The sequence below is a fragment of the Lissotriton vulgaris genome, chromosome 11, assembly GCF_964263255.1.
Source record: "Lissotriton vulgaris chromosome 11, aLisVul1.2, whole genome shotgun sequence".
Taxonomy (NCBI): Eukaryota; Metazoa; Chordata; class Amphibia; order Caudata; family Salamandridae; genus Lissotriton; species Lissotriton vulgaris.
The window spans coordinates 174253538-174280535 of record NC_141699.1 but is presented as its reverse complement, the minus strand read 5'-3'; the positions used below and the strand labels follow the sequence as shown (position 1 = coordinate 174280535).

Here is a 26998-nt window from a genome sequence, read left to right as displayed (position 1 = left end):
ATCACTGACCATTAGTTCCATTAAATTACAAATGCAGCCTGCAGGGATTGAGATGACACGTTGTTGTCAGATCTGGCAGCCTTGTGTACACCTACTGCTGTTAGTTGCGATATGGGCATAGGAAGATCAATTGGTGTTTCTCACCGATGAATAAGATGCACACAGACTCAAAATGTAATAAATGCTGCTGGTATACTAATTATGCCCAGGGTATACGCTTGGTGCAGCCGCTGCTAAGCTTTTACTATCAGTCCAGTATGTCCGCCATTTTATGTATGGACGCGCAAAACATACCGCAGTTGTGGAGGATGTCAGGGAGATCTTGTTTGAGAGCCATCAGTGCCCACTGCGGGCACGCACCATCGCCATCTGAAGCCTGCAGTCTTGACTCTTGGCATGGGTGAATCAGCGGATTCCACACGTGGTCATGCGTTTCCTAGTTGGGCTCCAACAAGGTCCGGGGCAGGCAGGATCGCGGCCGGGCCGACCCGCGCTGCCACAGAGCTGTCCTCGTGGAGAGACCACGGAAGCACGGAATTTACTCTCTGATGGAGATTATAGGTGCACTCTGCGTTCCGACACCCTATCCATCCGGAGAAACCGAGCACTGCCTGAATTTAGCACCCAGAAAAGGCGAATAAAGCTACGCCATGGGAGGAGGTGCTCGATCAGGCCGCCATTTTAACCGGCGTCAAAACCACGCCCATTCTAATGAAATAGGACGCTTTCGTAAGCCTCGAGCTTCCTCCTGACGGACAAGGTCTTCCTCGGCTGCGGTCCATTTCTTTACTGCCCCCACCATGCTGCTATTGGTGGACTCTCTGCTGCGTATCAGTGCATTGCTACACTAAGTTTTGCTAGTAGGACTGCCAGCAGAGCAAATTTGGTCTCTACCTTCTTGCGTTTCTGGCGTTTAAAGATGCCTAGGGCGCATGCCTCCCATGTGTGGATATCAGTTAGGCCTGTGACTGTTTGTAGTGTGGTTTGTACCGTCGTCCATAAGGTTTGTATCACTGGGCATGTCCAGAACATGTGAATAAATGGGGCGTCTAGAGAATGACAGTGGGTGCATTCGAATTGGGATGTCGGGTAAAAGCGTTTAAGCCGCGCCGGCGTAAAATAAGCGCGGTGCAGCACATTAATTGGACGTTTTTGAATCTTTGGTTGCGGGACATTTTTTTGTGGTGTTCTAGGGCCATTAGCCACTCTCTATCATGGAGGTTGCAACCATAGTCCTCCTCCCAGTGGAGCCGTAGGCCTGTCAGTGCTACGTGTGTGAGTTCCATGATGGATTTGGAGATCCATGTGATATGGTGTCTACCAGCCCCCATATGTAGTAGTGTGTGCAGCACCGGATGAGTCTTACGTTCCCTGTCCCGCAAGTCCCAGGTCTGTCTGCAGTCCGCCACGAGCTGCCGGTGTAGCAGGAATTGACCGACTGGAAGCCCGCTTCCCTCGGTCAATCCTGCGAACGAGATCAGCCGCCCGTCGGAGAACAGGGCTTGATTTCGGTGAGCTGGTGTTCATTCCAAATCCTGAGCTCTCCCGCGGAGTAGAACTCATGTCCTTTAGAGACTCCGACCCGCGGTAGTAATGGGGAATATATCGTAGTCCCCTTGGACATACCGTGGATCTGCATGATACAGGTTTTGGCCGTTGTGACCAGTAATGGATGAGCCGGGTTGGGTTTGGTACCTGGAAGGAGCATTCGGGTCAGCTCTGGAACGGTTATCTGTCCCTGCTGAGTCTCCGTTTCCCCGAGGTTCCGATGCGCTGTCCAGCGTGATAGCCACTGGATCTGCGCTGCTAACAAATGGGCTTCAAATGACGGGGCGCCCAACTCCCCCTTATCACGAGGCAGCTGTAAGGTCGACAGGGCCACTCTGGAGCAGCCCGTTCCCCAGATCAGCGGGTATACCGGGATATTAGCGATGTAGTAAAGAAGCCGGAGAATCATTTTCATTTTGGATAAGGCTACCATTCCAATGGGAGCCAAAGGTAGGGTCCGCCAGAAACTAACTTGACTTTTAAGTCCTCTGAGGGCTCTCTAGTGATTGCCTTCCAGGTGGTCCCAGGAGGTCTCAGGGTTCATGGTAGAGTCTGATACCCAAGTATCGCGGGGCGTCGTCTGTCCATGCCAGTGAGGTATCTCCTAGACTAATTTCCCTGTGTGGGGTATTCGGGTGTAGGGGATAGATAGAGGATTTCTCCCAATTCATACGTAACCCTGCAGCCCTCTCGAAATCCGGGAGCGTGGACCAGAGGGTGTTGAGGTCAGCTGTAATATCTCTAACAAAGATTAGATCATCCGCGTAGAGGGAGACGCAATGAGTCCGACCTCCCAATGGGATGCCCCAATGTTCGCCCTTCTCCCGCACCCGTGCTGCCAGCGGGTCCATGGGGATGGTAAAAATGATAGGGGACAAGGGGCACCCCTGGCATGTGACTGCATGATCGGAATGGGAGAGGCTATATAACGGCCTATCCTAACCCTTGTGGTGATGTCAGTGTATAATAGCCGAGTGTACGCTATGAATTGGGGCCCTATTCCCACCCTCCGAAGCGTCTCAAAAAGGTATTGCCACGCTAGGGTGTCGAACGCCTTCTCAAGATCCACTACAAGGCACTCCACATGTGGGAATCTGCCCCTCACCCCGTCCTGGACCTAGAACAGTCTACCTATATTTTGGGAGGTGTTTCTCCCGGTGACAAACCCACTCTGGCCCTGGTGTACCAGTCTGGGTTGTATCTCTGTGAGTCTGTCTGTCAGGATCCTCCCTAGAATCTTGCAATCCGACGTGCGGAGTGTGATAGGGCGATAGGAAGTTTGGAGTAGAGGATCTCGATCGGGTTTGGGGAACGTTACCAGCACGGATTTCTGCAGTAATTGAGGAAGTAGTCTCACTTTTAACGCCTCCTGAAAGATGGTGTCCAGCTGCAGGACAAGCTGCTGAGAGAATGCAGAGTACAGTTCTATCGGGAAACAGTCATGTCCCGGGGCCTTATTTTTGGCTAAGCGCCAAATGGCGGATTTGAGCTCTGCTGGCGTGAGGGGATGATCTAATGTCGTGTGCTCCTCATCCGTGATTTGGACTATGGTGTCTGTGGTTAGTATGCTCTGAAAGTGTTCCCCACGGTCCTGGGTCGGCTCCTTGTAAAGCATGGTGTAGTAGTCACAGAAGGCTGATAAAATTTCCGCCTGCGCGTATACCACCTCCCCCACGGCGTTGCGAATGCCGGTGATCGGTTGTGTTTGCATATCTTGACGAATGAGCCAAGCTAGCAGGGTGCCGGTGCGGTTCCCTTCATTGTGGACTCTAGTGGTGTATGCGCGAAAATTATAACGCTGTAGATCAGTACATACCTCCTCGTATGCGGTTTTTGCCTCCGCTAGCTGCATAGGGGGGAGCGCCTGTTGATCAGCCGTTTTAGATAACTGCGCTACTTGTTCTGCTCTGTGTACCGCCCTCTCTGGTGTTTATTTCACTCCTGCAATTTGCCTTATGCACGCTCCCTGCAGGATCGCTTTAAAAGTGTCCCATTCTAGGGATCTAGTGGGTGTAGTGCCTGTGTTTTCAGCAAAGTAGTGTTGAATGGTGTCTGACTGCTCGCTGTGGAATACTCGGTCCAGAAGGCTGTCTGTGGGGAGGCGCCACGTTTGAATCGCTGGTACCGGTGGCCGCTATTTCAGTGACACAATATGCGTGTCATGATCTAAAATGACCCTGCCTAAGTAGTCAGAGTGTCTGATGCGTGGAAGGAGAGACTGTGTGCACATGAAGCGATTCAAACGGACTCGTAAGTTGTGAGGTATCGAGTGAAAGGAATATATTTTGGTGGTCGGGTGTGTGGGTTGCCATGCGTCCGCTACGGACCAGTGGGCAGTGCAGGCGCGAAATGCGGCAGTGTGCGCATGGGCTGGGGAGTTTCTGGTAGGGGGGTAGGATGAATCCAATGGAAGGTCTAGGGAGCAATTGTAATCCCCTCCTAGTATCCATGGGGAATGTGGGAATCCTGCCAAGGTGTTCGTTAGGGTCTCCCAAAATGGTTTCTGATCTATATTAGGGGCGTAGATGCTGCCTACGAGAATGGGCTGCCCATCCAATAACCCTTCCAGTAGCGCGTAACAACCCTCTGGGTCCACACCTCTACCAGTCTCGGGTCTGATCCAGATCAGTGCTCCTCTTGTAAAGGCGGAGTAGGTTGTGGCGCACAAAATGCAGCGCCATTTTTTCTGTAGTTTGCATAATTCCTCTTTAGTGAAGTGGGTCTCTTGGAGGGATATGATCTTTGCCTGCTGCCTCTTAATATAAGTATATACTGCATAACGTGTCCTGGCTGTGTGCATCCCCCGTACATCTAGGGTTAAAAACTGGAAGTCTGTGTGTGCCATGTTGGATATGTTGTTGTGCCCTGACAGCCTTGGGCTACTGAGGGAGTGGTGTCTCCCACAGCGAGCTGATGGACGTCGCATGCGAAGCTGTGTAGAGTTGTCAGTGTGCGCCCCTGCCCTGTAAATGGGAAGTAATAAGAGATCATGGTGTATGGGGTGGGTGAAGTAAGAACTGGGTCGGGAAACAGTCCCAATACTGGGGACCTATCGCTGGGAGAGATACGTCCAAACTGGCGCTCTGGAGGAAGGAGAGCGTGAACAAGAGGTTAACAACTATGGGGTGGTGGTGTGTGCATGCAAGGGTGATCCTTAAGCGGGTCAGTGAAGGATCAGTGTGCGTCGTCTGGTCCCAGTCAGTGTCGGAACTTTGTTACTTGTGTAGAGAGGGAGAACTGCACTTGTGGAGGGGGTCTCGACCTACCACCAGTAGGGCTACTCTGCGCCTCCGGTGTCACCTTGTGTGTTCTCTAACTTATGAGATCTGCTGTCTGGGGGGTGACTTGTGGTAGGGTGATTGAGTCTCCCTTAGATGATGCTTCGTCGCTATCTTCTTCACCCGCTGCGGAGAACAGGCGCGGGGCTCTGTCCATGTCATCTGAGGGCGGTGAGGCTAGTAATTCCGTCACGCCCGTAGAGGGTCTCGGCGTTCCTGCATAATTTGCTCCAGATCCCAGGAGACTTTCACCATCGTGTCCCTTGTTTGGATTACTTTTCCTGGATCGTGGTGCCCTGTGTCTCTGTCCTCAAATGGTTTCTGACCCCAGAAGCTGCTGGCAGTGCAGGTCCGCCCAGTCCCTCGCATCCTCCGCGCATATAAAAAATAAAGTAGTTGTTGTAGATAATTCTGAGTCTGGCGGGAAATAGTAGGGGATATTGAATGTCATTTGCCCGTAGCCACCGGTTCACTTCCAGGAAGAGCACTCTCTGCTGCTGCACCGCCCTTGCATAATCTGAAAAGACAATCACCTGTTTGTCCTCGACCCGGAGGGGGCTCGATTGCCTAACGGCTCTGAGCACTGCATCCCGGTCTCTGAAGTGGAGGAACTTCGCTTGCATCGGTCGTGGGGGTGCTCCTGGCTGGGGTCTTCGTGCCGGGACTCTATGGGCGCACTCTATGAAGAAGGGCGACTGGTCGGCAGTTGGGGTAAAGGATTTCACCCATGCTTCCATGTGCCCCACCGGTTCTTGCCCTTCAATTCCTTCCGGTGGTCCAAGTGCTCGTATATTACAGCGCCTTGAGCATCCTAGGTCGACCATTCGTTCTTCCATTGTGGATAGACGGATCAGGACATCATAGATTGTCTTTTGCTGGTCTTTTACTGCAGGTTGCAGGTCAGTCACGATCTTTCCCCCTTCGTTGACCTTGTCGGCCAGCTTTCAGTGGTCTTCTTTGATGAGGCTGATGTTGGTCATTATAGTGCCCAACCTCTCCTCCATAGATGCCCTGGAGAGTTCGATGACTGCCAATACTTGGTCCAATTTGTCCGATATGGACAGGTTGGGAGGGGTCGCTGTCAACTTGGTCCCAGTCTGTGTAAATGTAAATGTGGGTTTACTTGTAAAGCGCACTGCGACTCCATGGAGTAGCCTGGTGCTGAAGACTGCTGGGGAACCCGTCCTGGTTTTCCCTGTGAGATGGTCCCTTTCTGGGTCTCTCCTAGGTGAAACCAGGCATCCCCGGCGTCTGTGGGGGGCCGTTGTAGAGATGAGGCAAGCTTAATGCCCAGAGTTGCCGAGTGTGTTCCCTGGTTAGAGTAGGCACCGAGGCGAGAATTATCGAGTCAGTTTTTGACCCTGGTCCACAACCCTGCCGCGTCGGAAATTGAACCCTGGTCCCGGGCCGTTCTCTGCTTAAGAGTCTGCCGCCTCTAACCAGTGAGCCACACCACTCCGTCTTGGGCTGTGGCATATTTTCTGGCGCCGTCTCTGGCACTGCGGTGGTTTGCATGACCCTAGGCTTCCCCATTGCGCCTCCTGGGGTGTTTCGTCTATCAGAACCGGGTGTTGTGGTGCTGGGGCTTATGGGCACTATTCAGGGCCTGTCCTCCTCTGATGCTGGTTCTGGGTGGGCTCTGGCCCCTGTCCCCACCACTGGGCGAGGTGAGTGCTCCAGCTATCTGATCTGGGGGTGCTTCCCTTGACCGCGTGCCGTGTGGGGCACATTCGCCGTGGACGTTGGAACCTCCTTCCTTCCCCGGCCGCTGTCTCCTTTATTAGGTGGCTTGTATAAACCAGAGGGGCTCACATCGGTATGGCTCCCTAATGTCTTGTGGGGCCGATGGGGAACGTATTGTGTCGCACTCTCTGTGGTCAGTTGGCTGGAGAGGGCTACGCACTGCTCTGTTTTCCAAACTTCCTGTTAAACCTCCATCTTAGGGTCAGTCATTTGTCAGATTGGGTTTCGGTGGTGAGGGGGTACCATGCACACTTCCCAGTATCAGGCAGCCCTGGGGGGGGGGGGGGGGGGGAGGGATTCCCCCCACCACTCAATGACTTGGAAGCTGCGTTGGTCACACCCAGGCGGTTCGGTTCACTGCTCACTCCCCCGGGTGGCTCTGTACCTGTGATCCTGGGCGCCTTGTTGAAGTCAGGCAGCCTCGGTGTCAGCGGTGCTTCGGTGGTCGACGGTCCAGAAGGGTGAATCCACTTGTTGCTACCAGACTACTTCTGCCCATCACGCTTCCTCCTCACGGTCTCCACTGGCTGTGGCAATCTGGTGCGTCTGTTCACCGCCGTCCGCTGTGGTTTATGCAGCAGGGGCTCTATGACCCGCTCGGTGTGCGGGGGTTTACTGCGGCGTCTTGTGCATTTAGTGCTGCTATCAGGCACACAGGTTGCCCTGGTACTTTATAGCCCGGTCTTCCCGGTCTCAGCGTGTCCAGCCCCCTGTATGTTGGCCAAAAGCGCTGGTGGCCGCCATCTTTCCGCCCACCGCCGGGTCCTTCAACTGCTCTGTTCTGCTCGCTGGCTCGGTCCGTTTCAGTCTGGGTTAAACGCCAACGGATGTCCAGTGAGTTCTGGTGCCCGAATTTCTGTTTCTATGCCAGGGTCGATGCTGTAAAGCGGCTGGAATGTCCGCCCGATGTGGAGCCTCAGCCAGACACGACCACCATCGTAGCCCGCTTGGCCACGCCCTTAAACCCACCATGCAGTGTGTGTATATATACCAAACCATTTACTTGGCAGCTAAGGCAAAATAAAGCACATCTAAATCTTTCCTATATTAGTGAATAGGTACACAACCTGAGCAGCACAAGCTGCTACTGCTGAAGTACAATGAAAAGAAATCAGGAGGCACTTAATAAACTTATCATGTGAAATTTTCACGCAATGACACTTGTAGTTTCATTCCTTAAGTCTTTATTCAATTCATTTATCTGAAAAGCAATACAGCCACAGCCAATTGAAATGTTGGTTACAGAAAACACCAACTTTTCAGTTGCAGCGTGGGCCACCAATCCTGGTGTCCACATCTGCCTTATTATAGTTAATCAAATAATCACTTCAGCAAGTACCTGGCGAAATTTAATTTCTTATGCAAACTTGGCCTTTGGTGGACTGGATGTATTGAGGATAGCATATGTATTGACAATCTAAACGTCAAGCTTTTGAATGCCACACTAAGAAACACCCAAGCATGGCTGGCCGATAATCACCTCAAACTAAATGCTCTGAAAACTGAGTTCCTTCTGATCTCACCTCCTGCGAAAAAGGCCATCACCCAAACCTGGCTCAATCAGCTAACCGCACTCAATGTCCAGCCCACTATCGTGGACTCTGCGAAATCTCTTGGCATCACACTTGACTCCAATCTCGACATGCAGCAGCATATTAGCAAAGCAACTAAGGGTGCCAACTTCCAAATCAACACGTTGAGAAAACTCAAACCCTTCCTACCACCCAAGGACTTCCAAACTGTTGTACAAGCACTAGTCATTCCTCGCATAGACTACGGAATTGTGGCTCTCAGCGGGCTCCCCTTAACAACAACGGCACCACTAAGAGCCTCTCTAAACGCGGCCGCGAGACTCATCACTGGCTCAAGAAAACACTCTCATATATCCCCTGACTTAAAAGCCCTGAACTGGCTGCCTTTTGAAGCCAGAGTTCAGCTGAAAATTGCCTGTATGACACACTCGGCCGTACACCACAAATCACCCAACTACCTCACTCACAAGCTGACTATATCAGGAGGCTCAAGATCCAACAGAAGCACAAACCATCTCCTCCTGAAACCCCGTAGATTCCGGAAGGAAAAAACATACAGACGCTCCTTCTCAGGAATGGCACCTAGGATCTGGAATGCACTCCCGCCAGAAACTAGGCTTACAAGAAAGAGGTAAAATCCATCCTTATGGCTAAGTTCACCTGAACCCTACTGTTACTGGAACAATAACATTACACGGCTCCTACATTATCGGCTACGTGAATATTTATCTGTGTTAGACTCGTTAGGTTTTGCCTCGCCAAAAAGATGCGCTCTGCGCATCTTTTTCGGCGCAGGCGAAAACCTGATGAGAACTGTAGTGTGCTTTGGCTCGGCCCTCGTCATTCATTGGCTGGCTCCGTAAATGGAGCCTTGCCATTGGACGAGGGGCCTGTCCGTCAATGCCGGACCAGACACGGGGGCGTTCCCGACATTCTTTGGCTTTTGCCGACGTCACGCGACGCCGGGAACGCCCCCGAGTCTGGTCCGGCATTGCCGGCACTTCTGCGTCTCTCCTGCCCCGTGACTGGCCGGCCGGCCAATCCTAGCGCGGCCGGCCGGAAGTGCCCGCCCCCCGCAGCCCGGGGGAAGAAGGAGAGGAAGACGGCAAGCATATGGCGGCGCCCGCGGGGCTCCCGTGGCCTGGAGGGAACCCCGGGAGATGCGGAGGACGTTGCCGGTCTCCCATGCCGAAGAGGGAGACCGGAGAAGTGCCGCCGTCGCAAGGTGCAGGTGAGTGCCTCTGTCCCGTGCATCCCCGTGCGCCTCCTCCTTCCCTCGTGACACTACACTCCCTAGAACAGAGCTTTCCAAACTCTGTGTAAAGGGAGACCGTTACGCGAGTGTGTGGGCGCGGGGCCTCGTTAACTTTGCTGCGTGCGACACAACCGAAGTCCGGCCTGCAGAGTTAAGTATTTGGTCTTAATAAGCCCCCCTGATAGCTCCGTCGGTAGAGCATCAGACTTTTAAGCTAGGGGTCCAGGGTTCAATTCCCTGTTCGGGCGCATAGCATCTTGCTTCCCTTTTGTCTTTAACTGCCGCAGCCATGTACTTAACAAACGATGGCATGTAATTAACTGCGTAAGTAATGTTTGTTTTCCTACACATGGGTGCATTTTCCAATTAATGTGTCTATTTTAAGGGCTCGTGTCTTCATACACGGAAGAGCATTATTAAGCGTTAAAGTGTGCGGTAAAATAAGACTTCCGTCCATAGCCCCCCATCGTCTATCGACAGTACCTCCCCTGCTTCCCACTCATTCCTTTCGGACCACATCGCCGCCCTCTCTACAGCTGAGGGAGGCTGGGCTATCGATCGCGAGTTTTATGCAGCTCGAATAACGAGCTTGGGTGTTAGGGGAGCGACGCTGGTGAGAGCTGCTCTCCGAGCCCAAAGAGGTTGAGCCATGTGTCCGTGGGGGCCGATTGCCCCCCCCCCTTTCTGAGGCTTGCTGGCGGCAACAGGGTGTCGGCCAAGCCCGTCTGGTGTATACCTTGGTTCCTGAGCATGTCCCCCGCGTATTTAAAAATTTAAGTGGAAAATATGCAATAATGGGGCCGCGGTTCGTGGGGGGGATGACAGGTGCGCAGCACAGAACATCTACCAGAGGAAAATTTCCTGCCCCTTTCTCGTTCAAGAAACGTGTCTGACAGAATGAGGGCTTAAAAGGCGCTAGGTTAAGGACGCAGTTAACCCCCTCCGCGTTCTACTCGGACCTCAGCGAATATCAATCCGCTTATAGCCTCTTGAAGGTAATTGCCACGTTTTAATAAAAAATGCTTCGGCCGGTAAATAATTAAAACAGAGCAAATTTAATGATACCATGCATCAGAGCAATACCATGCATCATAATAAAGCCCGAACAGTCCTCTTATGGGTCACCTGGGGGACGTGAAATGAAAGGGAAAGAGGTAATGTAACTGGTGCTATCTAAGGCGATCTGATTCATGATTCATTTTCACGCTAGACGAACCGGGGATGTGGGTTCAAGCCTTGGTATCGACGCTAAACATCCTGTGAGTCATTGCAAAAATGAAAGGTGTATTTGTGTAATGTAAGGCGCTCTGATTCAGGTTTCATGTTTGCGCTATATAAAACCATAGCTGCCTGGGTTTCAGATTGCTATATGTGACGTTTGAAACATTGTTCTTTCCACCGCCAGCCATGAGCCGGGCCGTTCTCACAGCAGCCCCCACCGCAGACGGGGCTGGGCACGCAGAGCAGCCAGTGAATAGTCCTGCGCATCTAATATGTGAGCAGAGAATGGCGAATTGCACACAGTTATAAGCATTATCTTCCTAGCTGAAGCATATGTTGGCTTTTAGAAGAGGAGGAAAGACAGCCACTTTCACCACTGAACTACTGTCTTAATTGCCTTTTTTTAAAAATGAGATTGGCTTATTGAATCCTATTAGTTGTTGGCGACATTACCTGTGAGCAAGGCCATCTGTTCTTTCATTCTTGCTCATTTGTTTGTATTGTTTTCAATCAGTTTGCTATCAAGGAAAAAGCTACAGTGGATGGTTCTTCGCCTAAAAATAAACTAATGTGGATAATGTATAGACATGTTCAACAGTTTTGCTTAATATATGCATAGGAGAAACTTTACAGGAAATATACAACCAACTTTCCACTGTGCTTCGTTTCCCCCATCAAATGTAGGCAACATAGGCCATTGTCCTGGACCCATAGTTCTTCATAACGTTCCCGTCTCCACAGGACTGCATTTGCAAATAGTGCAACGCTTCCAATCTAATATTACGAGGGAATTGATGCAATGTTTATGATTATGGAAAAGCGAAACAGAAGGATGTTATTCATGCAACCGTGTTGGCTGGAGCAACAGCACATGCTCGTCCCAACGCGGATTTTAATCGTAAATCAGGTACAGAACCCACTTCGCGCCTGAGTGGAGGTCACAAGTTTGGTGCTAATGGTGTAATGCGGGAGTGGTGGCAATAGCGTTTAGTTAAAAATGTCCATTCGGTAAAACCGTGCACATATCGTGCTAGAGAGTAGTGTCAATTTCAGGCGTCTGCAATTGCTGCGCTATTCTCCATTTCTGAAACTCACTACGTGTGTGCCCCTGTTGTCTGCTTGTGCCTCTGTGTGCCCCTGTTGTCTGCTTGTGCCTCTGTGTGCCCCTGTTGCCTGCTTGTGCCTCTGTGTGCCTCTGTGTGCCCCTGCTTGTGCCTCTGTGTGCCCCTGCTTGTGCCTCTGTGTGCCCCTGCTTGTGCCTCTGTGTGCCCCTGCTTGTGCCTCTGTGTGCCCCTGTTGTCTGCTTGTGCCTCTGTGTGCCCCTGTTGCCTGCTTGTGCCTCTGTGTGCCCCTGTTGCCTGCTTGTGCCTCTGTGTGCCCCTGCTTGTGCCTCTGTGTGCCCCTGTTGCCTGCTTGTGCCTCTGTGTGCCCCTGTTGCCTGCTTGTGCCTCTGTGTGCCCCTGTTGCCTGCTTGTGCCTCTGTGTGCCCCTGTTGCCTGCTTGTGCCTCTGTGTGCCCCTGTTGCCTGCTCGTGCCTCTGTGTGCCCCTGTTGCCTGCTCGTGCCTCTGTGTGCCCCTGTTGCCTGCTTGTGCCTCTGTGTGCCCCTGTTGCCTGCTTGTGCCTCTGTGTGCCCCTGTTGCCTGCTTGTGCCTCTGTCTGCCCCTGTTGCCTGCTTGTGCTGTTGGTGTGTGTGGAGGGCTCTGTGTGGCTGTGTGTGTAGGAAGCTTTGTGTGGCTGTGTGTGTGGAGGGCTCTGTGTGGCTGTGTGTGTGGGGGGCTCTGTGTGGCTGTGTGTGCGGGGCTCTGTGTGGGGGTGTGTGTGGGGCGGCTCTGTGTGTGAGAGAGAGAGATTTGTTTAAATACCAGGATAATTGCCGGCAGCAGCACCCTTGCCGTGTAATGCCTTGTACTACATCTGTGTTAGCAGTCGCCTCAGGCTGTTGTTTTTTTTTATGCAGGGGACGGGATTTGATCATGCCCATTACGCCGTATTGCTTTTCAAAGGCAACTGTTGCAGAGCCAAGTGGGCTGTTGAAAATTCCCCTCCTCCCATTGGCTAGCTCCATAAATGGAGGCTAGCCATTGGGAGAGGGCTCCGTCTGTCAATCTCGGACCAGATTCGGGGGCGTTCCCGAGAATTTTTGGCTTTTGGCGACGTCACGCTACGTCAGCCAAAAGCCGAGAACGCCCCCGAATCTGGTCCGGCATTGAGCCGGCACCTGCCTTCCTGCCTTCCTGCTTGCGTGAGTGCTTTGTTTTTTTTGCCGTGTGTGTCTGTTCCCGCTCCCCCACCCCCCCCCTCCTTTGTGTGGCTGTGTGTGTGGGGGGCTCTGTGTGGCTGTGTGTGTGGGGGGCTCTGTGTGGGTGTCATTTGCGAGAGATAAAGCTAGTGGCATTGTAAATGACAATGCCATTTATTTATGTTAAAAAAACATAAATAAAAATAATGTCAAGAGCAATGCCAATAGCTCTAACTTTAACAAAGGCAAAACCATTGCATTGTAAATGCTTGTTTTGATTGCTACTGGATCAAAATCATTACACGGATGTTATACTAGTGGTTTCCAGATTGTTTATTAGAGTTTACACTATGATTTGATTGCTCTACTAACTTGCAATTCACTTACTACTGACTACTATACTGTTTTCAATAGTGTGTTTACTCACCCCCTGGGGTGCTATAATCTTATTCGATTCGACATTGCACGGCTTCTATATTATTGTTTCCTGATTGTTATTAGTATGTATACTCTTTTGTGATTGCTACCTTACCTTGCAACTCATTCACTTCCGAATATTGTAATGTTTCAAGAGTTTGTCTACCCTACCTCCTGTTTCTGTAAAGCGCTCTGATATCTGCAAAGATCTTGTCCGCGCTATATAAAACTTTAAAAATAAATAAAGAATGTTAAGCTAGTTCTTGCTGATCAATTGTACTGCCTCAAGAAGTTCTTGCAGTTAACGACTGGTTGTGGCTGTGATGTTTTTTTTAAAGAAATGAGTTAAATAAAGAAAATGCAAAGAATCAAATGACATGTTATTGTTGGACAATTTGATATGATCGATTTCTTTAGTTCCTCCTGATTTACTTTCAATATATTGCACATATGTATATTTAAAGGCTGCAGGAGTAACTGATGCATGTGCTATACATTGTAGTGTACTATGTTTATCTTTGCCTTGCTGTTGCCAGCACTGTGGTGCTGCTGTCCCACACCAGCTTCACTCGTGCCTTTTTGTGTAATCTATCTAATCTTTAACGCACTGCTGAAACGTTGTTGGTTTTTGTAAACATTTTTTACATGTGCATTGCTTTGGGAAGTTGCTTTACCGCTGCACCTGTAAGGGTTCAAAAGGTGAGGCATGTATAGTGACTGTATAGAACAGAAAACGTTCGATGTAATCTTTACTTTAAGTCCATCTAACTCTGAAGTGTCTTATGGTGTGCTCAAAATGTAATCTCAACCATGTTATGTGCCACACATGATCTCAAAATCTGCTTTGGTTTATAAATTATTTTGTCTTCGTGACAGTTTATCACAAAAGAATATATGTTTCTTTTTTCAAATCTTGAATTACAAAAATTTTGAAAGTAGGTATTTAAATGCAGTAGAATTTTATTAGAATAACTGGTTGCCAAATGAAGTGGTACCGATGAAAGGACGAGTCTGTTACATCTTACTATTATAAAATGTTGATTCTTATTTATTCAGGCAATGGAGTCCACATCCTGTAGTTACTTCCTCCAGCAGTTCACAACTCCAACGGAAGTTACTGGAGCTGGAAACCATGGGGAAGGAACGCAGAACCATGGACCCATAACAAGAATAAATACATTACATAACATTGCAGGCTAACTGGCATGAGTCTGCAGCAAAACTAGGAAAAGGACAAAGTATTTTTGACACTACACATCCTTCTTCACAAACATGATTTTAATTAAAAAGATTATAACGCTTTTCTTGGACAGAAGGGCGGTATAAATGAACTCTATTAATACAGTCGCTCTACAGTGCCAAACTATACAGGTACAGACCATTGAAAGCAGGAACATGTATTCTCCATAGGAGGCCCTAGCAACGAGCAGTGTTAACCTTGGAAAGTTAATTCTTCCCAAGGTATTAGACCTAATCTGTATAGGATGCATCTTTCGTGCAGCTGGCCAAGTCTAAGGATTGGAGTCTAAAATTCCTGTCCTTAAAAAGCATACCCAGTCTTTAGGTGCCTCCAATAGCCTTACTTGGGCCAAGCAAGGCTTCCTAATCCCTTTACATAATGCTTTGTTGGTTGTTTACAAGGGGGTGAAACCGGTTTAGTTGATGAAGCATACAATGCGAGGAAAACAGAGGTTCTGGGTTGCTTTGTTTTTACTTGAGAAGCTTGGAGCTTTAAGTTGCTTGGATGATATACTGTTGGGTTGTGCCCAGAAAGTTGCAAAGATTTGCCTCATTTGTATACTTTTTTGTCATCTGTTGTGTCCGCTTATAGCAGGGGACAATCTTGAAGGGAAGATGCTTACATAGTTTATTGGAAAAATATTTTGGGGCCTTATTACCTGCTCTCTGCTATAAAAGGATTGAATGGGCCACTGGCTTGCACTGGCATCCATAGAACTTGAAGGATAGAAATGAAGTGAACTGGTTGCCCCGCTGTGGCAGAAGTCTGTATTTTATGTAGCTTGTTCAGGCCCTTCTTGGAAGTGCTCATGGAAAATGAATATTGTCGCCTGTTCCAATTATGCCCTGAACAATTGGATAAGATGTGTTAAAATAGTTTCATTCCTTATTGGAATCTCCTCCACAGAGAGTGTCATGAAAATGGAGATCAGGCTTTTGCATGACAGTGTGACAGTGGAAAGCCATGCTCAAATAAATGACGCCAGAAGGAGATTTATGTGATATGCTGCACTCTTGGTAATGCTGTCCATTTTCCTTTAAAATTATACAGCTCCGATTTTCTGAAGTATTGTGTTCTGGAGACAGCAGAAGTATTGATGGCTCTGTTCAGAGCCAGCAATATGGTGTCGCATCCTGTGATCGGCGGGCCATGCCTGCCTTGAGTCCTAGGAGCCTGATTACATCATCTTCAGTCCATGCCCATTCCCGGAATGCAAGTTTCCATGACTGGATGGGTGGGGAGTCTGCCGCCTTACAGTTCATTGCAGTCTCTCGAGGCATTTGATTGAACTTATACCCTTCCCTATCCATCCTTGGACATGGATTTCAGCCCAGCAGGCATGACTTTGAAAAGTTTATGTGCTGTCTACCCGTGAGGTGTCTGAGGAATGTGCAAATCTGTGCCCAATAAAGTCTCCGCATGTGGCACTATCAGGTTAAATTGAAGGGCCACACTTTGGGCCATTAGTTCGAGACAGCAGGGAGCAAACAGTCTGTGTGGTAGGGTTGAAGTGTGGTATGTACGATGTGCATAGTTAAAGTGGAGTAGTGTGAGTCCTGCAATCCTGAAAGCTTTGCTGCTCAGATGTTGAAACAGTCCTGATCGGTCAGTTCGATTTGCTAGTCCTGGCTTCCGCGGAGCGAGAGGACAGGTGGTGCTGGCACAGTGTTCCATGCAGCTCCCTGTACATGTTAGTTATTCTATGAGTGTAGGATGAGGTGTACGTAGTTGACTAGATTAGATGATATCATTGATAGCTCATTATTCAGATCTGACCGTATTCCTTGCACAGTGCTATGGAACTGTTAAGATGATGTGACTTGCTGAACTTCAAGGAATATGTTTGCTAAGTTGCATTGCTTCAAGTACTATCTGGATGCTTCCAGAGAATTTACCTGTACGTGCCTGTGTAAGGGTCATTTCATAAAAATTAAAAAAACGTATAACTGCCAAGTCTCTTTCGGAGCACAGTCTATTTCATATCCATATACTCTCCACTCGCAGACGTGTATTAAATTACGTGAAATTGCCACAGATCACGTTTTTATTTATTTGTATTTCTATCACTCTATAGACTTGGTGGATAGTAACCCCTTTAAAAAAAAAAAAAAAAAAAAAAAAAAACTATTTTTATTGTCATTTCTTAATAGGTACAACAGTGAGGCAAATGCCTCAAAGGAAACGGAAGGATAAGGAGGTAGGGGGGAACAAAGTCATTATAATATCATTATGGCGTTATTTTTTCAAATAACTGCTGGACCAGGACTTACAAGTATGGAGGTTCCATCAAGCAGGTGGCTAAGGTAGAGGGATTGTACCATACGCAGGGTGTACTTGTGTCTGAATATTCAGACATTCTGAGGACCGGGGGATGGGCCATTTGGGTCGCCTGGCTTACTAGCAGTGTCCGCATGGGGTTCCCATGCGGGTGAGCCACTACCTGGTGCAAAGTTGCCTTTCTGTCTGAGGTAAGCCAGTAATGGCTCCTATATGCCTTTTGGGCGTGATTTGGGAAGCATCAGATCCCAGAATGTGTGAAACTGTTCTTGGCACTAGGACGCGTCTCGCAGCCAGGCTTTGGCCCTAGGTGCAGGACCTCTGCTGCAGTGGATAGCAACTCGTCGTTTGGCCAATAGCAGGAGCATAGCTGTGAGGTGTTGGAACCCAGGGGAAGACATCTTTGACATAACCCAGGAGTCAACGAGTGAAGTCTGTGGGAGCGGATTGCCTGTTATCTGGCATAAAGTGAAGTACACCTCGGACCAGTAACTCGCCACACGTGGGCATTCCCATGCGAGATAGAGAAAGGAGGCCTGTGGAACCGAGCAGTGCAGGCAACCCGCCTCGTCCACCAGCCCTATTCGTAATAATTGTAGTGGGGTGCGGTATAGCTTATGCAATAATTTGAAGTGCATAAGGTTCAGCTTGTAATTAGGTGGTGGCGCCGCAGTCTATCCACAGCAATATGTCCATTGACCATCTGTAATAGGGGGCTTGATATCTAGGTCCCAGGCTGCGCAAGCCGCTGAGGCACGCACTGGCGCCTTGTCCTGCATGGTTGTGTATAAGTGGGTAATTAGTTTGAGGTGACACGTTTGTTGACAACAAGTGTTTAAGCGCATAGAGCGTGGGTGGGGGCAGAATGAATGTAGTGTGCATTGCATTGCAGGTAGCATGAATCTGGTGATACATTCTCTCGTCTTATCTGTATCACACACATTTTGAAGACAACCGCTCAGTTCAGCAACAAACATCCCTGAACACCCCTTGTACCAGACGTGGTGTTCAAACCGGCAGAGCTTGAAGACCACCCCTCCTGACATGAGGGACAGTTCACAGTCTCAGACTGTTGCCAAATAGACTTCATACCTGTAGCCTCAATATTGTATTGTGGTGCTCTGTAACATTGTGTGATTCCCAATCCCTAATGACACTTTATGAAGTTAAGAAGTCCTCCCTGGGAAATTGAAACAGTAGAGCATCCCACGCCTTTGCTGTGTCTGGAACACCAGTTCTTCTAAGATTTCTAATCTGGGCAGCTTCACCCACTGTTTAAGTGGCCATGCTGCTACATTTGGAGGCACAGGCAACTTCCAAAACCTGTACAACTGGTGTTTTGCCAACAAGGGTGATAGATCAATACATTTGCTTTCAACTTATTTTTTGGAGTCTCTGCAAATCCCCTAGCAGTCAGGTCACCGGGCCATATAAATTATACTGGTCAATCAAATCGGATAATGTTGTTGTAATATCTACTCAATAATAAACTAGTTTGGGTCCCCACCACGTGGAAAAATGTTGTGGTCGCCTTGTTAGCACTAGGCACCCTGGTGGTGTTGCGATTCGGTTTCGTGGAGTGGGGTAGGGTTGATATTTGTTATTAAAGTGTATCACAAGAACCTTGACAATGAAGATAGCGTCTAATTACTGTCCACTATATTTTGGAAGTCTCTGTAGATTTTAACACCCAGATATTTGATGCTGTCTGGGGCATATTCAACACCCCCAACTATGGCTCTGTGCAGCATCCCGTGAAGCCTAGAAAAGGTGATGGGAGGAATGTAAATAGTCTAAATCTCTAGCAATCAGTCAGTAAAAAGGGTGCTTGCTGGTAGACCTTCACTGGCTCCTGATTGAACAGCAGGTGCATTTTAAGGTCCTTTGTATTGTTAATGGGGCCTACTACCACAAAGGCACCCAGCATCTTCAATCTCTTGTTAACCCCAATACCCCTGGAAGGGCTTTGAGGTCTGCAAACACATATCTCATGACGTTTCCAAAAATCCTCAGTCAGATGGTGAGGCCTTCATTTTCATATTTGGCCCCACGCTATGGAACTCCTTGTCAATCGGGTTGCTCCAAATAGATTTAGAATCCACTTTCAGAAAGTCTTTGAAAACCTGGCTGTTTGTGATCTAGTTGTTCTTTGATTTTGCTTGCAGATACGGTGCAGGTTGTATTGGTTTTTGTAAGTTATAGGAAGCCTTTGGTAGCAATGCACTCTACAAATCCAATGGAGTAGAATCTGTAATTCCCTGTGCAGCACAGGTCTAACCTTGTACGTAGTCCTCATGCACGTTCTCCTTACCATAACCATAGATGCTTCCCATAATGTTCCATCTTCATCTGCTGTCTACTCAGTATCATGAAAGTAATCCACAATGACATCCATAAATTATACTCTTAATTTAGGATTGACAAGGGAGTGAGTATTGCAGTTTCCAGGTAGGTATGCATGCCAGGTCATTGTGTACAGTAAAGGAGTTTGATTAGACAACCGTTTCAATAGTGTCTGCCAACCTTGACTTAGGTGAAGTCGTAACAAATGTCCAACTGTATATGGAGGTTGTGTAGAGTAAAACGTGTGAATAGTCTCTCCTAGTTTGATATGCTTCCCCCTACAGAGATCTTGTGCTCCGAGCATTCCTCAAAGCTCTGAACTTCTAGCATGTTTAACAATTAACAACCTCTCCGGGAGAAGAGGAAAGGATGCATCTCAGACAGAGTTGGCAACACAGTTAAAAATCTCCACCATATACCAACGGAGAACTCTAGGGATCACTGCTTCCCCTTCTTAATTTCTAAGTTACTGGATACTCTTCCATGGTGCTGGGCTCTTCTGGTGGTATTGGGAGTAGCATCAAAGAGGAGTGTTGAAGCAGAGACTTGACATCCCGATACAGACTTGAGGGCAGCTGTCTGGGAGAAGGGCAGTGTCACAATCCTCTGGCGAACAATCCTGCAGAAGGCTGTCCTGGTGGACAGGAGTGAAGGGAAAGGACATCTTCACACTATTAACGCTTGGCCACTTTCTCAAAGTGGCCAGGCTGACAAAACACCCTTTATATTAGATAATATAAACTCTGCTGGATGTAAGCACTTTATAGAAACTATTTTTTCACTTGACCATGCAAGTGCAATCTTGAGGACTCTTTACTGTGCAATGTTTACTTGTAGCAGTTAAAGCAATTGATAGTGCCCATTTAGATATTTCATAGCCTATTTCTAGATCAATAAAACAAATTCTTAGTGATTGCTTATTTTAAAAATGTTGCCATCTTTTATTTATTTTTATTTTTCCTTTAGCGGAATTGGTCACCAAGCTGTACGAGGCAGCTGTCAAGAAGGTGCCAAGCAGCGAAGATTATCATTCACACCTTTTCATGGCCTATGCCAGGGTGGGAGAATACAAGAAAATGCAACAGGTATAATGTATGTCTTGTATTTCTAACTCTGAGGCAATGTGGATCTGCATAGAAAATGTTGACGTTTAGCACATCAGGCAGAGTTTAAAAGATTTGCATTGCCATTATGCTTTTTAATGATTTTTTCAATCCTTTTGGAACTTCAATACTATATAATGCCGCAGATTTTGTTCACCTAAAATTTGGTGAATTATAAAGGAAACTGTTCTCTCCTGTGAAGTTTAGCTGTGATTGTAGCTCATTTATCGTACGATGTACACCATTATACACATTACTCGCACTTCAGTTACATGAAATAATTAAATAAAATAGTGTCCACTAACTTCATATGCAACATTGAAGCCATTTTTTCAAATAGCATTAAAAATGCCTTTATGGCTAAACAAAGCCTGCTGCTGTCTGCGTTAAGCAGAAATCCATTCACACATCCTCAGTATTCAGATTTGAGTACCATAACAAGTCTAGTCTAGTGAAGTGTATATCCAGAATTTGATATCCATAATATAACTTATGCATTCATCTCAAATCTGAAAAATTGGGCTTCTGGTTTTAGACCAGTCCAGGCACACTTAATGTATCCTTTAAAATGTGATGCACTTTTCTGGACATGGTTTATTATGGTAAATATCACTGCTGCAGTCGAGTTATAAACTATGATATAATTCCATCATTTGTTATTAATAACGGTCTTAATACTATGGCAATATGTCCATCTACTTTAGCTTTTAAAGTTACTAATCTGATAAAGACTTCTATACACAGATTCCTTACCTTTTGAATTTCCCCAGGCATCAGAATGGACCCGAAAGATTTTTTGTGAACAGGACCCCTGCGCGCCGGTAGGTGGTGTATCGTCCACATTGGAAGGGACTTTGCGTTACCTATATAGGTGCCACCCAGGCTCGCTGGTGCCAGTTATTTTCTGTCTGCTTCAGCCAGCGCCGGAGAAGAGCCTACACCTCTGTCTGTGACAGGCATGTTTCATTTTTGACAGGCTTTTATCAATGTTTCATCCACTATTTTTTAGGTTCATGTCCTGGTGTGTCGAGGAGGTCTTTACGCTGGTCTAGTTTTAAGCCCTGCAGCGCCCATCACCGAACCGATGTCGGTGACAGACCCCCACACAGTTTCTTTGGTGTCCGCGCGACCACAACACCAAGCCGTGCTCTATGGAAGTGGAGATCCCTGTCGAGGGGAAAGCCCCTGGATCGGACACTGGGGCCGAAGTTGTCCTCTCATTCGAAGCCCTTGGGACAGTCGGGTAGGAGACACAAAAAGAAGAGCAAATAGTGTAAGTGCTCTTTTACTTCTTCTCATCCATCAGCCAACAAGATGAGGGCACCTCGGCATTCTAGGCGTTGTTCACTGGAGCCTGGGCTGAGTCTGCACCTCCCTGAATTTCTTAAGGCGAAGCGACCCCGCCAAACTGAAAGAGTTCTTTGAGGCCATTTGCCTCATATTTGGGCAGCTCTTCCCTGTTGATGCTCCTTCTGGCCCCGTGGGGTTGGAAGGGGCCCCTATCTGGTTCTGCGCCGGCGGCTCTTACCCCGGCGTGCCTCAGGGATGAAGTCATTGATCCGGACTGATGCTAGTTGTGCCATCTCAACCATCCCCGGCACCGATGCTCGCGGTGCCATCCCCATTATCATCCCGATGGGGACACGCAGCCGGAAGGGTGTCGCCAGACTTCGACGCCTGCAGGTGCCTTCCCTCCTAGATCCGAACTAGAGCTTTATTTTCATCGACTAGGCCAATGGGAAGACTGGGAGGGGTGACTGGACCTTTTTAAAATACCAGCCCAATGAGGACAAAAGTGCGGACTGGGTGAGGACCTGGGTGTGGCCAGCGACCTAGATACTTCTCCAGATGCTACAGAAAATGAAGCTTCTTAAGCAACGGTGGTGCGACGGGCGACTGAGGTCCTAGACCTTCAGCCACTCACCGTGGCAGTCAAGATTATTCACTTGACAGAGGTGCAGCAACTGTGAGTCTCCAATTTGTGTTTTTTTTATTAATAGTAACATCAAACAGTTTTATGGTAAATAATCCCTGAGGCAATCTGAAGTAGAAAACAGGAGCAGAGTCTTTGTAGAGCACCATCAGTACACCTTGTTTTCAAGTTACCGCTCCAACTGCTAAAGCATAGAATGTTTGAGGAAAAATGTTGGTGGCATTCTGAGGAAAAAAGGGTTGGGAAAAGCAGACGGGTAGAAAGGTGGTAATGAAGAGAAATGTATACAGATATGCACAGAGCACGATTCCTTATGCGAATAATCACCAACTTTACAACAGAGTGAAAAAATAAGTTTTTAAGATTTGTTACGGAGAATGAGAAAAGAGAAGATTAGAGTAAAACCCCCAATAAGTTTGGGACTGTGTTGGAATGACTGATGAAGAAATAGGGTGTATTAAATGGCATTATCCAGGGTTCACCATCACCCAGGAGGGTATCGTGCTGCGGTGGTTGTGAGACCTCACTGTGTGATAAACTTACCCTTATTAGGACCAATAGCGCTTTGATTGTTGAACCTTAGCTCAACCCTGGGTAAATGTGGCTTCGAGCAATCAGGCTTCAACAACTGAACACGTGTAAAGCATTTTAACAGCACCAAAACCAATGAAGAAAGAAGCATGGCTTCAGAAATCCAATACAAGTTGATAAAAATAGGCTGTATTTTTATGAATTTAAGAACACCAAAACACACAAGATCCACCGGAGGGTTCAAAACAATCAAGCCTTAACTGCAAACCAGCATTGGCAAATTCACCAAATTGGATGCTTAAAAATGTTTTCAGCAAAAAGGTATATCAAGGGTGAATGTGGTTACTTCGGATAACTTCAACCAGCTCCGGTGGGGAGCCAGACAGAGGTACTAAACAAGGCGCAAAGAAACAGTTGCCTTCACTGGGAAAGCACTCTTCAGTCCAGTTACAGCATTGGTGGCCAGTTGCCATTAACTTCTGTAGCGTATTCCCCTTTTTTATTTTCAGAAAAATTGGGAAAACATTACTTTTCCTTGTATTCCGTGCTGGATCTGGCAATTCCTTCCCTTTACTGGGGACAACTTATCCTAAACAATCTTATTTTCTAAAGAAGGATTCCAGCTGAAGTAGGTCAGCTGACCTTTCACAAATGCTAACCTTTAGTTTGATTGCCAATTCAGAGCCCTCTGTTTGAACTCCCATCCCCCTATTAATTGGGCCTGAGCTTCTAACACTCACAACGCTACTTTTTCCAACTGCCTTTTAGTATTAAATGTTTTTATTCAGAGCAACAAAACCATTCCGACTCATGTAGGCTAAGGCCTCGGTCACATAGTCACAGTTGTAAAAAATTCTTGGGTAGCATCAGTAACACAGCAAGCCGCCTACAACCCTGCCGGGCCGGCCGCGTCAGGCTAATGGAGCATGAGTTGGAAGCTGTATCAGGCTGTGCAAAACGGCAAACCCCAACGGCCCCCCCTCCCGCCCCCCCCCCTCTTCTTGTCCGCTTAGGTATGCTGGCCTGACCCCTTCTATTACAGTTCGTCTAGTGAGTTATCACCCGCGCTCTCCTGCCCTGAATCGCGTGCCCCCGAGTTTTGGTCTGAGGTTCCGGGATAGGAGTATCCGCCAAATGTAATAGACGTAAGTAGCGAGGGCAGCTCAATTCCCTGAATTCCCCAGTGAGCAGCGTCAGAAATGGTCGCCAGATGTCTGCGAACTCCTCCCCCCGCCCCGCTGCAGTCCGGGACAGCCTCTCCATCCCCAGCACCATCCAAAGCCTGTGAAGCCAGCCAAGATGCACGGAAGGTTGTGGGTCCCTCCAGCGAGCCACTATGTTTTGTATGGCAGCACCCAGCGCTATAGCAATCAACCTTCCTCTCATGGATTTCAGGGGGTACATCAGTGTGTTTGGCAGGCCCAGTAACACATAAGCAGGGAAACGGGGGAGTTGCGTGTCTATATGTGCGTCTATGAGATCTAGGATGGTGGACCAGTATTGGTGCAGCTTCTCACAACTCCAGTTGGTGTTCAAGTGTGCCCCGCTCCCCGCAACCCCTCCAACAGCGATCGCTTATCTTGGGGTCCCATCTGTGTATGTGCGCCGGGGTGTGGTACCAATACAGGACTACTTTCGTCAGGGTCTCCGTGAGGCCAGTATGGTATGCCGAGTGTCTGGCTCTATGATAGATTCCTTCCCATTCCTTCCGTGTAAGTTGCCTCCCAAGGTCCTCCTCCCATCTTGTCCTCCCTGGATGATAGGTGTGGATGTGTGGAAGAAGTAGGTGTTGGTACAAGTCGGAAAGCAGTTTCTTCTCCGACGTGCGAGTGAGAAGCCATTTTTCATAAGGCGTGAGGAATCGTTGCGCACCTGGACGAACAGTCTGGTGTAGGACCCAGTGTCGAATCTGCAGGTAGGGAAGCCGATCCACTTCCTGTATCCCGTAATCTTCTCTTCCTTTCTGGAAGGAGAGGACTCGCTCCAGGTTGAACATATGCCCCACCTCTCTACAGGGGGTGGCTCGCCACGCGTTATACGCCTGCGGATCCATGCCGGGTGTAAAATCGGGGTTCCCAAAAATGGGTGTCAGCGGGGAGGGGAATGAGGTGAGTTCACTCCGCACCACCACCCGGTCCCAGATTTTCATCACAGTGCTTGTGATGCACGACGCGTAGAGGTTCGGGGGCCTGTGACACCTCAGCAGGAAAGGTACACCCTGAAGGGGGCGGCCCGCCACCACCTGGTCCTGAAAGAGCCAGTGCTTGTCGGATTCAAGTTGGTACCACTCCACCAGGATGCGTAGCTGTGCCGCCTGGAAGTACAGGGTGAGGTCCGGGAGACCCACGCCTCCGTGCGCCGGTGGGAGAGATGCTATCCGCTGCTTGAAGCGGGGACGGCGCACGTTCCAAACCTAGCGTGCCAGGTCTGCCTGGGTCTTTTGCAGCCAGCCCGTTGGCGGGCGTAGCGGGAGGGTTTGAAAGATGTAAAGAATCCACGGCAGAAGCGTCATTTTAATTGCCGCCACTCACCCGAGCCAGGATAGCGTGAGTCGGTACCACTTCCTGCAGCGTCTCGCTGATTTGCCTGCCCAGTTTGGCGAAGTTAGCGTCGGCTGTACGCGGCACGGTAGGTGCCAAGAGTACCCCAAGGTATGAGACCGTAGAGTCCGACCACTGCAGGGTGAACTCGGATTTGGCGTCCGCCAGAATGTCAGCGGGTAGGGACACATTCAGAGCCACCAACTTGTCAACGTTGATTTTAAAGCCCGTCGCTTGCGCGAAGGAGTGCAATTCTACAAATAAAGCTCGTAGCGATTGCATAGGGTCCATCAGGGAGAGTAAAACATCATCCGCGTACAGGCTGATCTTGTGTGTGTCCCAAAGGGGATGCCCCGGATGCGAGGGTGGTGCCTGACCCTGTGAGCCATCGGCTCCATATAGTGCGCGAACAGGAGAGTGGAGAGCGGGCAGCCCTGTCTGGTCCCCGTCCGATCGGTAGGCGCGGTGAGGTGTGTCCATTGACGTTCACTGTTGCGGTGGGTTGGCGGTAGCAATTAAAGGTTCGGGTGCAGGTGGTATCTCCAAAGCCGAATCTCTGAAGGGTCTGCTCCAGGTAGGGCCAGTGCACCCTATCAAATGCCTTCTCGGCATCGATGGTAAGCAGCATACATCCCGGTCTCGTGCGAGAACCGGCCTCTATTAGGTGGAGGACGCGCCTGGTATTGTCGCTTGTTTGCCGCTGAGGGATGAAGCCGGCCTGGTCCGGATCGATCAGCTGTGGCATATACGGCGCCAGTCTACCAGCGATAATACTTGTATACAACTTCAGATCCACATTTAACAGAGAAATGGGTCTGTAAGAGCTGCATCTAGGTCTCTCCCGTCTTTGGGGATCACAGATATTGCCGCCTCCAGCATTTCGGGGGGGATAGTCCCAGCCTTGTCGAAGGTGTTGAACAGGTCCCATAGCAGGGGGGCCGCTTGCTGGCAGAACTTTTTGTTAAAAGCCGCCGAGTAGCCATCGGGCCCCGGGGACTTACCTAGTTTAAGTCGGGAAATCGCAGAAATGACCTCCTCCAGACCTATGGGCCTGTCGAGGAACTGCGACTGAGTCTCTGTAAAAGTCGGGGGAGTTGCCCCATCTAGATAGTCGCTGCCGTGTCGCCCGTCCAGGTCATCTGCCTCGTACAGGTCGGTGTAGAAGGTCCCAAAGGCTGCCGCTATGGCCGCGCTGTCCGTGATCAGATCCCCCTGAGCGGACTGGAGGGCCTGGACATGTCGGCGGTGCCTTTGTTCCCGCAGTTTGCACGCCAACAGCCTCCCACACCAATCCCCCCCCGCATAGTAGACATGCTTCAGGCGTATCGCGGCAAATAACGCAACGTCCTGGTCTAACGCCGCCAGCATCTTCCGTTCCGTGCACAGTTGGCGCCATGCCCTGGCTGCCCCGGTGCGTTGATGCAACTGCTCCAGCTCCTGGACTCGCTGCGTGAGGTCAGCCCTCTTTTGTGCGCGCTCTCTATTGTTGGCCGCTGCCAAAGAGATAAATTCGCCCCGGAGGACGGCTTTGAGCGCGACCCATTGGGTGGCTCTGGAGGTGTCTTCGTTAGCATTGTGCCGGAGGAAGTGCTTGATGGCGTCTTAATCTTCCCCACGAGAGAAGGACTCTGCAGCAGGCCGTCTCGCAAGCGCCAGTGTCTCTGCAGGCTCGGTGCATCAGGCACCAAGAAAGTGGCTGATATCGGGGAGTGGTCAGAGAGGCAGGTAGTATTCCCACCCCCTGAGCGCGCGCAGCCAGAGGGGTCGAGCAAAGCAGGTAATCCAGTCGCGCATATG

At 49.2% G+C, this 26998-nt stretch overlaps 1 protein-coding gene across 1 annotated transcript in view; it reads left to right on the top strand.

The window, feature by feature from the left end:
- NAA25 (N-alpha-acetyltransferase 25, NatB auxiliary subunit) overlaps positions 1 to 26998 on the top strand; it is an 893576-nt gene that overhangs the window by 119802 nt on the left and 746776 nt on the right. The window contains exon 4 of the mRNA XM_086943077.1: positions 20061 to 20179. Coding sequence (XP_086799203.1) covers positions 20061 to 20179 — 119 coding nt within the window. The remainder of the gene's footprint in view (positions 1 to 20060; positions 20180 to 26998) is intronic.